The 15,116-nt window shown below is 36.9% G+C and overlaps 1 protein-coding gene across 1 annotated transcript; it reads right to left on the reverse strand.

Moving 5' to 3' along the window:
• Window positions 1–6,816: 6,816 nt before the first annotated feature.
• LOC113688155 (protein SEEDLING PLASTID DEVELOPMENT 1-like) lies at window positions 6,817–11,870 on the reverse strand. The gene is made up of 9 exons (XM_027205840.2): window positions 11,344–11,870; window positions 11,007–11,221; window positions 10,561–10,711; window positions 9,893–10,084; window positions 9,499–9,661; window positions 9,153–9,385; window positions 8,385–8,561; window positions 8,134–8,256; window positions 6,817–7,448 (listed from the first exon to the last, which is right to left on the reverse strand). Exons 1-9 carry the CDS (start codon window positions 11,770–11,772, stop codon window positions 7,149–7,151), a joined length of 1,983 nt encoding a protein of 660 aa, XP_027061641.1. The 5' UTR covers window positions 11,773–11,870; the 3' UTR covers window positions 6,817–7,148.
• Between the last annotated feature and the right edge of the window lie 3,246 nt (window positions 11,871–15,116).

Genomic DNA, 15,116 nt, shown 5'->3' on the forward strand with positions numbered 1-15,116 from the left:
ACAAGTGAACTGAGTAGTTATCCAGTGACCCAATTCTCCCATATATAGGACAAAGCTAGACAGACAAATGAAGCTGGAAGATCAGGTGATGGGACATTCTTCCACCAGGTTCAATTTTAAAGGCTGCTTTGTTAAAAATTGGCTAAGCAGATAACTCCGACAGAAAAAAGTTTGTCGTCTCCCTACATTTATATGCAATTTTCTGCTTTTTCCCAAGTCATCCGCAGTACCATACATGTGAATAATGTCTGTTATTCGTCCCAAAAACTTTAGTGCTGCCTCTTAAACTTAAACCTTTCCCTGACAGTATGGCTGCCGACTTTAGTCAATCATCCAGTCATGGGTTTGTTCTTATAGTTTCGCCATTAGCATAAGCTTCGCCTGGATTGACCAACAAAAGCAAAACAGGGCAACGAACCCTTTATTCCACCCTAGGGAATTGCATCATCTGCAACTCATCATCTTTCTGTTTTCGGTAATGGAAGATGCTTCCTAAAATCGTCATCGTCGTGTATAGAAAGTGGGAAAAAATGGTTGGATCATTCTTCGTTTCTGATGATTTTAATTGCTTCTCAATTCTCTCTGCGTTTTTTCAACCTTTTTGTTTTCGATACATTTGGAAAAAGGATATGTGAAGAACTTAAATCGGAACCAATCCACAAATATTGCAAAGAACTTGCACCATAACATGGCCATTAATGAGTTACCTTACACATTTCTTTATTTAACGTACCACTCATTCATAACACATCAGCCCGATTGACATCAAGATTTTTCAGAAACATTTACGTATTTATATTGACAACACAAGTTGGTCGTTAGACATAACCAATTATATAAGCATTTACATATTTCTCATATTTTTATTCTTGCACATAGATAGATTCTTCGAGGATAGCTTAAGAGGTAATCATATAGTACCACCACGTAAGCCAGATAGACAAGGATCATGAAACATTATGTAAGAAGTCAAAAGAGGCATGATCGTGTCCGCTGATGGTGGTTTTGCAGTCATCAAATCTACTTGGTTGGTTCAACTCCTCCATCGTCCGCGCCGCGCACCATCTGGACTGTATCGTGCAAATATTAGTAGTATTATCCCGAGACTGGAATGGATAAGTACGTCATGTTGCTTTTCCACTATGCACCACTAGAATGAAAAGCAGGAGTCGTTATATTCCAGTGCAAAGCAAAAGAAAAAATGAAAATGAGACGACGGGGTGTTTGGCAAATGTTCGAGGGGTAAGAATGGATATTAAAGTTTAGGGTAAAAACTAAAAAAGTTCGCTGTGGTAAATCTAATATATAGAAAAGTCTCATGTGATTTCAAAATATAAAACACGACACCCATACTTTGAACTAAATTATAAAGGCGACTGAATCCGTTAAACTTAATGGAAATGACTTATTAAGCAAAAGACAGTTCAAAAAAATCATTTGTTTTATTCTCTAGACAGAGAGAATGGAGGGTTAAGAGGTAAAATAGGTATATTTGTTAAAAATTAGTATTAAAAAAAAATTTTTAGGTTTCAATAAGTCATTTCCGTTAAGTTTAATGGATTCGTCACCTTTACAATTTAGTTCAAAGTATGAGGTGTCATGTTGTACATTTTGAAATCATTGGGGGCTTTTCTATGTATTAGGTTTACCACAGGGAATTTTTTTTTATATTTTACCCTAGAGTTTAATATTTCCATGCCTATTGTTTGGCAAAGTGGTATGAGAATTAATCGATGAAAATCAAAGATATTACCTTCAATCGTTCCCACTTATCATACGGGCTTTTAACCTTTTTTTTTTAATATATGTAAATGGTATGTCTCGAATTCAAAACATCTTAGTTAGATTCCCACCCCTCCATATCATTCTATGGGTTTTAACTTAAAATTTTTTTTAATAGTAGGAGAGGCTCATTCAACCCTCCAAAACTAAACACTTATAGGTGAATGGCCAAAACCCATACTCAGAGTGTAGTTTATGATTCCAATTCATTAATGCATTTACATTCTTGGGTTGCTTGCTTTTTTCTTATTTTCACATACTAACTATCTAGATTCTGTTTCATTTCAAAGGGGCAAAAAAAAATGCAAATGCAAAAGAAGAGTTATAATTTTGTGAAATTTTTTTTTATTTGACCTTTGATTATGGAGCTCGGCTAATTTATGTACTTCTAGAAATTTGGCCGTATCATTTAAAATTAATTTACACACTTGGCCCTAAGTTGTTTATATTCATAGGGAAAAATTCAAAATTAAATTCATTATGGTTTTAGAGGATATTTAAATGTGGAAAATGTTACTAGTATTTAATATGAAAACGTGACGCATTGATCAGTTTAATTATGTAAATTGCTTTCTCCTCCTCATGATTTGAAGCTGGGGGTACTCTATTACACAAGCTTGGCCTAAATCAGAAAACCAATTTATTGGCTATCCACTACCAAGAGAGGTTTAAAACTCTATTTGGATGTGCATTTTAAAATCCAAAATTTCATAAAATATTTTACCAGCGGGTGCGTAAGCATTCATTTAGATCGGTGATAGTTTAATACCCCCGAGTCTCCCTCTTGGCCCCGTTGGATCACCTTTCCTCCCCATAGTATAGAATAAGAATATATCTATCGTATTTGGAAAGAAAAAAAAAAAGGCTATCCACTCCAACTTAGGAAAAAATAATTGGCAAACGTAGTAGGTCACTGTCTTACCCAGAAACAATCTTGCCAGCGAGTAAATTTTTAGCCAAAAGTATAAAATACTTGGGGGTGATGTGGCCATTGCATCGACGGCCTTTAGTTTAATTAACAGATCGATTATTACAAGGTCCACCATTGTAATTAGATTTAGATGCCAAAGAAAACGAAGAAAGAATTAGTAGTTTAACATCCATTTTCATTTTGTATCTTCATGAAGGGCCGACCACAAAGTAATATTAGTACTAATATATAAGCCTTAATATAGCGCATCATATATACAGGAGATCGATCAAAGAGATATATATCCAAAATAAACGTCCTCTGATTCGTCATCCCTTTTGTAACAGCTCAACATCAAAGTTGAAAAGTGTAGAATCCTTTATTGCCCGCAAATGACGAGTTACATCTCAATCCAGCCTAAAGATGACCAGTACATCGGACCATGCATGCATTTACGTAAAGCCAAAAAAAGACTACGAAAACAGTAAAAAGTAGAATGGAGATAAGAGGAGAAAAATCGAATACGAGAGAGATGGATAATTGATTTGCCCTAATCCAAAATCGAATACGAGACCCTATATATGATGTGATGAATCAATGATGATGGGGATCAGGTCCTCCAGGGGCAAAACGATTGGCATCATACATGCCTCGACGGGGAAATGTACCTTGTTTTCTTGAACTCGCTTTGAGAATTTCTTGTGCTTTCTCCATCGACGTTTCTTTCCCATTACTGTATGAAAATACATGAGGATCACTACTACGACTTTCTGAGCTCGAAAGAGAGATTAGTAGGACAAGAATGAAGCAGAAGCAGAACCTCAGTTTAGCCATCCTTGGAAGTATATGACTAATTATTGGCAATGCATGTGGAGATTATAATGGGTGATGGGGGTTTATATAAGCCTCCATTGACAAGAATTTAATGATATTTAATCCATGAAACAGGTCAAATGGACACCAATTCATATTGAGGGTTACTGGACACCACTTGAGAGTGATGAAAGTGGCCGGGAGCACATTCATTCATAATGCTTGCTTAAGTAAAATGAAAGTTTGTGTTTTTCTATCATTCTTGAATTAAATTTTCTTCGTGTTGATGATTCTATTTGACCTCCAAAAATGACATATTCAATGACCGACGTGGGTTGAAAACTTTGTTTGATTTCTTTATATAGTTCTTGGATGTGGGATTGCCATATGTATGCAGCGCAGATTTATTTGCCGCCTTTAATTTCTTCATATTCAAAGAAAGCCATTGCACCAATGTATCCTCTTCTAAGTGATAATATAATCACACATCATAATCCTAAAGATATGCTGCAGACGAATACTTCTCCGCTCCATCGCTTTAATTTTGCTTTAAAGCTGCTAGAAGAGTTAACTTCTGCCTAGTCACAAGGGTCTGGACATATGTTGCTGCTGATGTTTTCTTTTCCTCTAAAGTCTCAATTTGATCGCTTTTGTTAATAGTCCAATTAAGACAATATGTCTCGCAATATTCTAATTTTTCCGTTCAACCTAGCTAGATGAAATCGAAGGTCATACTACCAGGCAATCTTCCCCTAAACTAAAGCAAGGATTCAATAAAGTAACTTATCCATTGTCGGTTTCTAGATGAAATTGAAGGTCATATCTTCTTCTTTGGATTGTGATTCTCCGCAGAAAAAATTTTAGATTTTTCGTGAACACATTTTTCAATCACATCCTTATCTCATATACGTCAAATCGTTACATTTCATTTTTTCTACAAAAACTTTTAAAAATAGCAATCCAAACGAGCAAGCTTCCTGTAGAGTCTAAATTCATACGCTTTCATTCTAAAGTCGCCTAACCATGAAATGTTTCGATTAAGTGCGTGCTAAGGTAAGACCACATACATGTTGCTAATGAATGTCCAAAGTAGGAGTTTATCCTAACGATTGGTTGATGATATATCAAATCCTAGTTATGAACTAAAAAATGTTCAGCCAGCTTTGAAAACCATTTGTGATGGACAAACTGCAAATTAGGTCATGCAGTGTGCTGTACCACAAGAGCTTAGACTGAACCGGAAAATGTTGGTTGAGTTTGGAAGTCATTGGACAATGGTGATCGACACAAGCAATCATTAACACAGAAGTTGACCTCTGTAGAACACACTAGCTTTAATGATCAAATGAAGATTTGTTTAGGAGTTGATCGTACTAAGTGGTCGAACAAGATGACCACTCTTTTCACTTTTATTCCCTAACAGTCCAGCCAAAAAGTGCCCGACCAACCAATATTTATATCAGCCCAGAAACCTTTCATGATTTGAAACGTTACTTTCAGTTTCATATTGTCTTACTGGATAGTAAATTTTCATCTCCTAATTGCTTTCTTCTCATGTGCCCTTTCTCTGTTCATTTGGGTAGACAAACAACTAACTAGAATTTGCTTACTGGCTAGAAGTCGGTCGGACTCGAGTGGGTTTTCAGGTACAATCATTTACAAGGCACAACCTTTTATTCTGTTTGTGGGACATTTACTATCACAAATCATCACATTTCGAAGCAGAAACGAGTGGTGGGTTTTGGAAAATAATAATTGATAATGTCCCGAAACCAACCAAATTCCGAGCAACGACAAACGAGTGATCACTAGAAAACTATCCAAAAGGTTTGTGCAGCTTTCCATGCTAAATTTTAAGAACTGCGAAATGATTTGCTTTAGCAGAAAAATGACAAGGAGAAAAAAGTGTTCCATCTTCCAAGTGCAATCTGCTTTCGGATATATATAAAATGTTGTGGTCAACCTCAGTGCACAAACGAACCAAGTTACTCATCTTTCGGTCTATGTATGATTTTATATTTCTTTAATGCATTTCAGAGATTTATTGTTTGTACAACTTTTTTGTCGTATGGAGAATATTTGTATTTCCACAACAGCACAGCAATTTCAACTAAACACCACCTCGTCCTTCTTCAACAATACATGTTGAAATTGCTTGTACTGTATATAGTTATTCTTGCACAATTCTCCAAGGAATGGCCAAGAACTATAGTAGTTTTGTACGTGAGTTTTCAGTAACGGCCACAAATGTCGAATGTCCACGAATTAAATGGAAGAATAAATGTTTCGAAATCTATTCCAATTCCGGTTGCTTACATTTGATGACAATTAGATAGATATGATGATCTTTAAGTCCTTGCTTCTGGGCATCATTTTTAATGGTTTGACTTGGAGAGATTAATTGTCGGTTAAGCACTACTAATTAACATTAATGCTTAAAGGGTGAAAAAGAGCACTGACATGGACGAAAGATAACGATTGATCCATGGTTTTTTGGCGGCACTATCTTATTATGATCGAGCAAATCCAGTTTAATCAGAAAAGTTCAGCCACAAATCATATAGTGTATGTTTATCTTAGCCTCTTTGAGAGTAAAAGTGCCTTCTCAGGCCATCATAAAATCAATGGTTTCACGTCAACGCCATGAACATATCAGTCAAAATCCCCCCCCCCCCCCCCCCCCCCCACGTGTTAATCCACTGGAACAATTTGGACCCAAATGAACAAAAAGAATCGCCAAAAGATGGGAACTAGATTATTCTCTTGGTCAGGATTATATGAATGTGACTGCTAAAAAGTGTCAGAATTTTATTGTAAATTGGCATCAAGGTCAGTTGTTAACGATTTTTTGTGCTAATTTAAAGGGGCTGGGGCTTGAATGAAAAAGAATTATTTGAAAATAACGGGGGCAATTTCACTAGACAGATTTGAAGAAATCAACCAACGAAAATGGTGTTCTCCGTATTCTACAGTGCCTCAGTTTCCAAAAATGGCAGCCCTCGTCTTCTTTTCCCATCTCCAAAGATAGATTAATGCACATATTTGATCGTTTCTACCCTTTACAAAATTCCACAGCCAGCCAATTGATACAGTATATGGTTTGATTCCGGGTAGAAGCATTGCATTCCGCAAGACAATGTACCATAAATTTGGGTAGCATGAACCCACCGGTCAACCCGAATATTTGGGGCGAAGAAGAAAATGATATCCTGCCGGGAGCAAAAATATAGTGGGGCGGTTCCAAGTAATTATGCACAAAAACATGCGTAAACCCAACAAGCAGAAAAAGTGAGAAATATGCCGGACGGCAATTAAAAAGAATAGGGCGGATGAACATTAGGAACTGCAATGAGAAGGACGGGATCCAGTATTGGAGAAGAAAGTGATTCCGTCACTCTCTATCACCCCATTTCGATAATACAAAAACTTGATTGATATTGTAAGGGCCTTTCTATGCTATATACCTCAATCTGACTTGAATATAGAATATCATGGAGACAATGTGATGTAAACTAGGAATTGGTCATTGTAAAGAGTCTGGGGATTCTATGCCCTGTTCAGAAACAGAAACATGATATGGGCACCAACAAATGTCAAAGTCTGCTCTAAGATAAAGAGAAACTTGTGATAGGTAATATGATGCCTAGTTATCAGGCAGGAGAGGCAGCCTATCCATAGTATAAGGCGAACCATTTGTTTCAGCAGCGGGCTTTAGTAATTCATCATCTTCATCCAAACCGTCATCAGAATGCCCGTCTTCATGTGTTGCACTTTGAAAGGGAAGAATTCGAAGCCTCGCGTTAGGTTCACCAACTCTCTCTGAATTTAGCTTGTATTTACGGATAAGATCCTTCTGGAGCAGCAATATATTCAGTGGCCTAGGGAGTAGCTCCACTGCTTTCCCTTTTGGGATTACAACTGTCTCTATAGCTGTTCTTGCCTCCTGTAAATAAGTAAAAACTTGACTGATGAAATCTGAATCCAGGCATCAACTTCGTTTAAACTAAATGTGAAAGTGGAAGTGGATGCATCCGCAAGGCACTAATTAGTTTCAGGCTGCAGCTTTGTAATATTACACGAGTTTAATAAGCCCATTTTTCATGTCACAGCAATTCTGGGCTATGTCAAATGCACTTCAATTATGTCTTGTGCAACTCCATCTCTGCCATTTGCCTACTGAGGCACACCGCCTAAACTGGATAGCTTCTTTTCATGGATGTACTCATTGAACCAATCAAAAAGATACAAGATCCTCATTAGACCTCTAACATGATTGCAGAGAGGCTAATTATAGAATTCAAGGATGTAGTTTTATGCAATCTTACATCATCTTAGTAATGCAGTGAATACATTTTAAGAAACCAGAACAAGTTAATTGGTGGACCAAATAGTGAAGCATCTAAAAAGCTTCCTGATAACTAACAGATCCCAAAGTTTTGAAACAGGTAAACTTGTAAATATTTTTACGTATTGTCTCACCAAAACCAGTGAGAACAACACCCCCTCCCCTCCAGTGCAGGGAAAAGATTAATGTGAAGAGAAAACCCTTACTGATTCAGGATGTTTTCAATCAATGATGGAATCCTCAATTATTCCCATAAGCATTAACAAGAAGTCAAAAACTTTACCTCCAGCGCATCAATCTTTTCTGACTCATTCACCGTAGCTTGAGATTCAGCAAAGCGAAAACCATCTTTATAGTCAGTTATTAACGCCTGAATAGCCTTTGTTAACTGTGCAAATGAGCTTGCCTGTGAGAAACATAAAACTTAGTGGTGCGCATGGAGGAAGAGAGAGAAATCCAAACTCAAGTAGTCGAAATCAGTATATTAACAACTTAACAGTGAAAACACATCAAGCATTCTATTGGAACACGTACTTTCGTGACATAAATAGGAATGCCATGAGAATGTGCAGCAGCTTGAATTCGAGAATTCTTTTTAAGCTTGGACTGCATGGCTAGCATTGCATCTGCTTCACTGATATTATCTGTGAACTCAATGGCATCATCTATTTTTAATTGTTTCATCCCTTGTATCATAGTCGCCTCAGAGACCTACAACACCTGCTTACTATATGAGTTTCACATGCTACTGCTTTCAAAAAACAGCTATCACAACTTTTGCCATATTTCAGATGTTAAACTGATTAAAATACAGATCAACAGGTGATGTGTGGCATAAAAAATGGGACAGCTCCGTTTCAACCTACTTTTATCCCCTGAAAACATGAGTAACATAAGAATAAGAAAGGAAGTTTCAGGACAAGGTGTTGCAGAGTGCTTATTACAGTTAAACTAGTTCCCTTGCTCTGCTGAATCTAATCAAATCATGAGCTTGAAAACGTTATAATTTCATGAACATGATTTCAAATTCAAAATACTCCATCTACAAACTTGCAAGGAAACAAAAAAGTCACTAGATCTTCATGTTCTTTTTTTTTCCCCCCAATTATGGTTTTTTGGATGGCACTAAAATAATTTATGTCAGACAGATCACTTATATTGAAAAATGAAAGCAGCAAATTAGTAAGTAATAAGCAATTGGTGAATGAAACTTTAGTGGGAAAGCAAAAGAAATGATCCAAAGTGGACAGGCGCGTTGTACTTTGTAATTTACTCTACTGTGGCAAAGAGATGATATCTTACCCCATACAGAAATAAACAAAGGGCTTCCTTATCTTCAGAGGAGTTCTCCTCATTGCTTTGATGAGATTCTAATGACCTCTCATCATGATCAGATAGGTCATTATCATCCATCAATGCATTATCATCAAGCATACTGTCAGTTTTCAAGTCTAAAGGATCATGATACAATGAATTATCTTCTCCTCCATCTTCTATTCCCTTGATCTTGCGAACTTGAAAAGTTGGGTGGCGACCTTCTCCAACATAATGATACAATGCCAAGCTACATTTAATCCCACTACCCAAATTTATAGAAAGCTGGAAAACAACATCATCATCTTTTGCAGGAAGAGGAAGGAAACTAAACCTGAAAGAATGGCATCAACCGTTGCCTCTAGACTACGATGAACTCGCAATTCTGTCTTGGAAATTATCTCCACTGCACTGCTAAAGGTTGATGGTCCTTTTCTCTCTTGAACTGTTTTCTGAACACCCCTACGAGTTGCCTCTTCATCCCCTAGGGTCACACTCTGAGAAATATATTAATGTCATTATTTGGTGAAGCTCACAATATTGGTGTGACCATACGATCAAACTAATCTACTATTAGTAACACAATAATGAAAAAATTTGTTCAGTAATTATAAACCGCCAACCCACCACTCCTTCCCAACACACACACACACAATCTCACAGAGAGAGAGAGAGAGAGAGAGAGGTGCTCTCTTTGGCAAGAAACCAAGTTGCAGATTAAACCATACCTGTACTCCACCAACAAGCATGTCTAGTGCAGGATTCATTACCAAATTATCTATTGTTACTCCATGAGCTGTCGCAACTAACTGAATTCCACGCTGTGCAATTGTACTTGCAGCCACTGCTTCAAGCTTTGTACCAATTTCATCAATCACAATCACTTGTGGCATGTGATTTTCGACTGCTTCTATCAACACCTGGATATCGAGAGTTATAACAGCATAAGTGTAAAGAAACGTTAAGTGTAACAGCAAAAGTTTTTACACTGAAACACCTGGACATCGAGAGTTATAACAGCAAAAGTTTTTACACTGAAATACCAAAATCAATGTTCTTACCAATTTTTAGAATGAGTTCACAAACATTAAGTGTAAAGAAATGTACTGTAGCGTGTTATGGTGCATGAAAGACAAACAATTCTAAATTTGTCTAATCCATGATGATTGTCTTAACTTGAAGCCAGACCAAAATTTTGCTTTGCCTGTTGTTTGGGTTAGAGAAACTTTGTCTCTTTCAACTACAAAACTCAACTTTTTTAGATGTGGACAGCTTGCAACTCTACCTTCTTAGCGAATCACTACTATTTCATCCTTCGGTTGTTATCTACTTAATTCATATTTTTCTTATCCTCTGTTTACATAAGTAGATAGGGATTACAAGATCAACGTCATACTTTGTGCTGCATATCAGCATGAGGAACTTGCAACCTCCGAGCATTTCCAATCCCTGCATGAGGAATATCACCATCACCACCAATTTCATTTGAGGTATCAACAATCATGACACGTTTATCGTAATCATCTGCAAGCATCCGTGCTATGTCCCTTGCATACACAGAAGTAACGCAAAGAGCAATCAGATACTCTTAAATATAACAACCAAGAAGGTAAATGAGCCCATAAAAATATTTAAAAGCATTAACTTATGAACCCCACTCTACCTCCAACTAAGGCATTTATTAAAATAGCATAAACAAGCATGTATATTCTCATAAACCTTAATCAACCTCCAATACGAAGATAATTACTCTATCTTTCTATACCTTGAATACCCTACTAAGTAAGGATCACATAGCAGTAAACCATACAAACTTAAGAAGCAGAATGAACATTCATATACCTAATAATCGTGGTTTTTCCAACTCCTGGAGGGCCAATAAGCAATAAGGAAGCTCCATCTTTAACTAAATCCCTGAGTAAATTAGCACTTCCAGATAAAGCTCGGCCAACTCGACAGGTTAGACCGATAATAGAACCTTTCCTATTCTTAATAGCACTAATTCGATGCAAAGTTCTGCTAACTCCTGCTCTATTATCAACTGCAAAGTCCCCAACCTGCAACAATTTTAAAAAAAAAATTAAAAAAAAAATCCCAAAACTGCCAGCAACATGAAAAAGCAAATATAAAAACAAATTAGTAATGTTTAGAATAGGAATAAAGTTTAAAACTTTTTCACCTGAGAAATAGCATAATCAAGGTCTTCCATAGTAATGGGATGATCCCATAAGATAAAGTCACCCGAAGGAAAGCGGGCTAGCGGTTTCCGACCCAAATCCATGACCACCTCAATTAGGTGGTGGAGCTCCTGATGTTCACTAATTCTCCGACGCATTTCCTCCGGCAACAGTGCCAATAAGCGACCCAATTCCACATCGAAATCATCGTCACTCAAATAACAATAACCCGTAGAAGATGATGATGATGATGGCGGCGAAGATTTCACCGAAGAAAGGACCCGAAATTTTCTGGGTCGGTTCAACGCCAACCCGGTAAGCTTTTGGTCCGGATTACCATTGAGATGGAGGAAAATGAAGGGTTTTAATGGGTTTTCAACTTGGTAGTAGAAAAGGGCGTTTTGGAGACGGGGAGTCGAAGAAAACAGCATTTTTTTTCTTTTTTTGTGGGGTGGGGGATCTATTTTGGCGGTAAATTTGGGTTCATGGGTTCTTTGGGGAAATGGATAATATGTATTTTCAGTTTAGTTCGTTTAGAATATTCTTTTACTTCTACATTTCTCTTTTTTTCTTTTTTTCTTTTTTTTGTCCCTCTCCGTTTGTGGCCTAAAATTTTTTGGGCCTGATTTTAAAAACAAAGACGTAAACTTCATAGGCTTCTTTACATGAGATTAGTGGCCCGAGTACTCTGAACTGTCTAAGACACATAACATGTTTCTTTGGGCTAATGGGAGCCTAATTTTGTTTCTTTATTTTTCTTGGACAAATTTGAGCAGATTAAATTCAATTACTGCCAGGCAGATTTTTCCAAAAGGAAAGACCGAAGATATTTCACGAAAAAGGGCGAATTTGGTAGCAGTTAGTAAATGATTAAGACTTCAAGTGGGGTTAATGATCTGTAATTGAAGTATTGTCCACAAAATGGGGGTTTTGCCCGGATCTGGTCATGATTTGATAATGAAATTGATCAGAAATGGGAGACCTAAATCGTGGCCCAGTTTTGGAATTATTTATTGCACTACTCAACAGATCATTCACTACTTGAATGCTTTGGCACCAAGTCTTACATGTCCATGCTTACCTAAAAATTGAAACAGGTGTCTACTTTTAAATTTGGATAGGGGAGTGAACTAGAAGAGCTTTCGGTTCGTAGTTTGATCGGTTCAATTGATACAATTCCAGTTTAAAGGTTTAATCATTTTTATTTATTTTAATATTAAAAATTTTGAATAAATTGCAATATTTGTTTTAGAAAATTAAAAAGTAGTGAAACCAGTTGAACCCTTCGATTTTTATCGACTCAATTAGTTCTTGACCGAATTTAACGGATTTAATTGAATTTTTTGGACTAATCATTGAATCGAACCGAAAGAATGACCAGTCAAACCGTTCGGTCCGGTCCGATTTTTAGAACGTTGGTGTCAAGTGCCAAACTACCAATCATCCGTGGACAAATGATTAATGTTAAACAATCTCACGAGAACAAGATATTTCTGAATGTGCCGAATTATCTCAACAACCACCTAATGAGAGACATAATAAAGCATTAAATCATGGTGTAGTTTGTTCCCTGTAGTTACAAGCAGATAATTAATGACCAAATGAATAGTCCACAGAATCAATGGGAGGAAGGTCTATCCCGATCACGAAACCCGCCATCCCACGAGTTGGCATGCAGCTGCTAATTTTGAATGCTGGCCATCTTTTGCTTTTTTCGTCGTTATAACGGGGAAGTGATAATGGATGAGTTGGTCAGTAATCCAAACTCGAATCACTTTCTTGGTCAAGTCGGATTCCCATGCGTAATCTAATTCCTTTGAAGTCAGACCGAATAGCCACGTTGTAGTAGTCGTATTTTGAGAAGTGACTTTTGATTTTTAAGATCGATGCTTCTTCTTCATTCATTCGCGTGTGCAGGATTTTCAAACTGTCAATGTCAATAGGAAAAGAACTAAGATTGATTGGCAAATGATACACAGGCCAGGAGCTGATTTGCTAAGCACTGACCTCACCACTTTTTTCTTGCCTTCAGTGCTTCCAACAAGGAAAAATCTTAACGAAATGCTTAACACCTAGTCACCCTCGTAGTCTTAGGCGAGACTACCAATTTGAAGGCCTAAGAACCAAGATTAGTTCGTAGGTTTAATGAATCCAAGAATTTGTCTGCGATCATTAGTTCATTCTCATGACATGGCATTGATAGATACTGGCATGCTTGTACATGTGCATGTAATTAGGGCTGTTAAATAAAACGAACAGTTCGAAAACTCGATTGAACTCGGCTCGTCAATTTTAGTAAACGAGTCGAGGTCGAATTAGAAATTTACTCGATTAATTAATGAGTCGAGTAAGTTTGAATCGTTTATTATTCGAATAGTTCGCTTGGACTCAATAAGAAAGAATATATATGTTATTTTACAAATCAAAAGAATAGAAACTGAAATTTATAGGTTTTTTGTTGTGATCAATTCACGAACTCGAAGTCGAGTCACGTGTCTCGTTTGGCGAGCCAAATTCGAGCACACTTCAAGTCTCGTCCGCTTGGTCGAGCGAGTTCGAGCCTGGCTTGAACTAAGCATGAGTTGAGTTCGATAGTTAAATATTCGGCTCGATTGGACTTGATTAACAGCACTAATGTAATAGTTGCAGTCTAGTCCAATGCTCCAACAACTTAATTTGGATTCAATTCTTTCTAACCATGCATGCCATCATCCGTTTAGATTGCTATTTTGCAAAATTTTTTAAAAAAATATATAATATAACGATTTGATATATGCACGGTAAAAAATTTGATTGAAAAATATTTTCACTGAAAATGTTAAAATTTTTCCTTTAGTTGACTATTTATCACTGTCAATGTCTCTTTCAATTGGAATTTACCTAAAAGGGTAAATGTTACCTGAGAGACTAACTGATTATTTCCCCCCCACTCCCATTAAATTACACTTTCTTCACATCAACACAAAAACAATCAATTATTGCATGTCTATCTGCGATGGCAGACTGCAATTGGTTTCACAAATATGACAGTAACTTATGTGGCCAAATCTCTTCAGAGTTTGATTATTTCATTTTTTTTTCCTTGGACAAAATTTAACACCACATCAATAACCCTTCATTTCTTAGTTGAGCCGCTAATTGTCCTCTACATGATTATTCTTGTCAATTGCTCCTATCACTTTCACAAAGAACACACAATGTGGACTCCAGGTTGTGTGGGAAGTGGGGCAGCATATCAATATCAATGGGCACAACGTAGCAAGAAACAACAACATATGCCAATGAAGCAAAAGAGGATGGATAACCTTGAAGGGAACGATCTATAGTTCTTTTATTTTTTTCTTTTTTTCTTTTTTTTCAGTCCCACACGGCCACACAGCACATGAATGATTCAAGACCCTTCAAAGGCCTTGAATACAGTTGATGATGGCGCCACGAACAACCGAACATGAAGGACTACTATCAAGCAACTAGGCATAACACTACCGTCATCTTCAGAAAAGCTACAATTAGTCTACAAGCTTGTTCATCTACGTAAAGACCAGCTAATCCTGATGAGCAACTTTGTCTGTATAATGATGTGATGTCCCAGTAATTAATGTACTTATAATAGATTTGTTGAAGTATAATTTAAGCATATCAATGGCCGTTTTGCATTTGTTATCTACAAACTGTTTGTGTAATCCTTTTCCCTTGATAGCGTAGTCTGGTCTTAGTACAGCGTAGTGGTGATGCTGGTTGTTGCCCCGATATGGATACTTCATGGTCGTACAAA

Source organism: Coffea arabica, chromosome 5e, assembly GCF_036785885.1.
Source record: "Coffea arabica cultivar ET-39 chromosome 5e, Coffea Arabica ET-39 HiFi, whole genome shotgun sequence".
NCBI classification, from domain to species: Eukaryota; Viridiplantae; Streptophyta; class Magnoliopsida; order Gentianales; family Rubiaceae; genus Coffea; species Coffea arabica.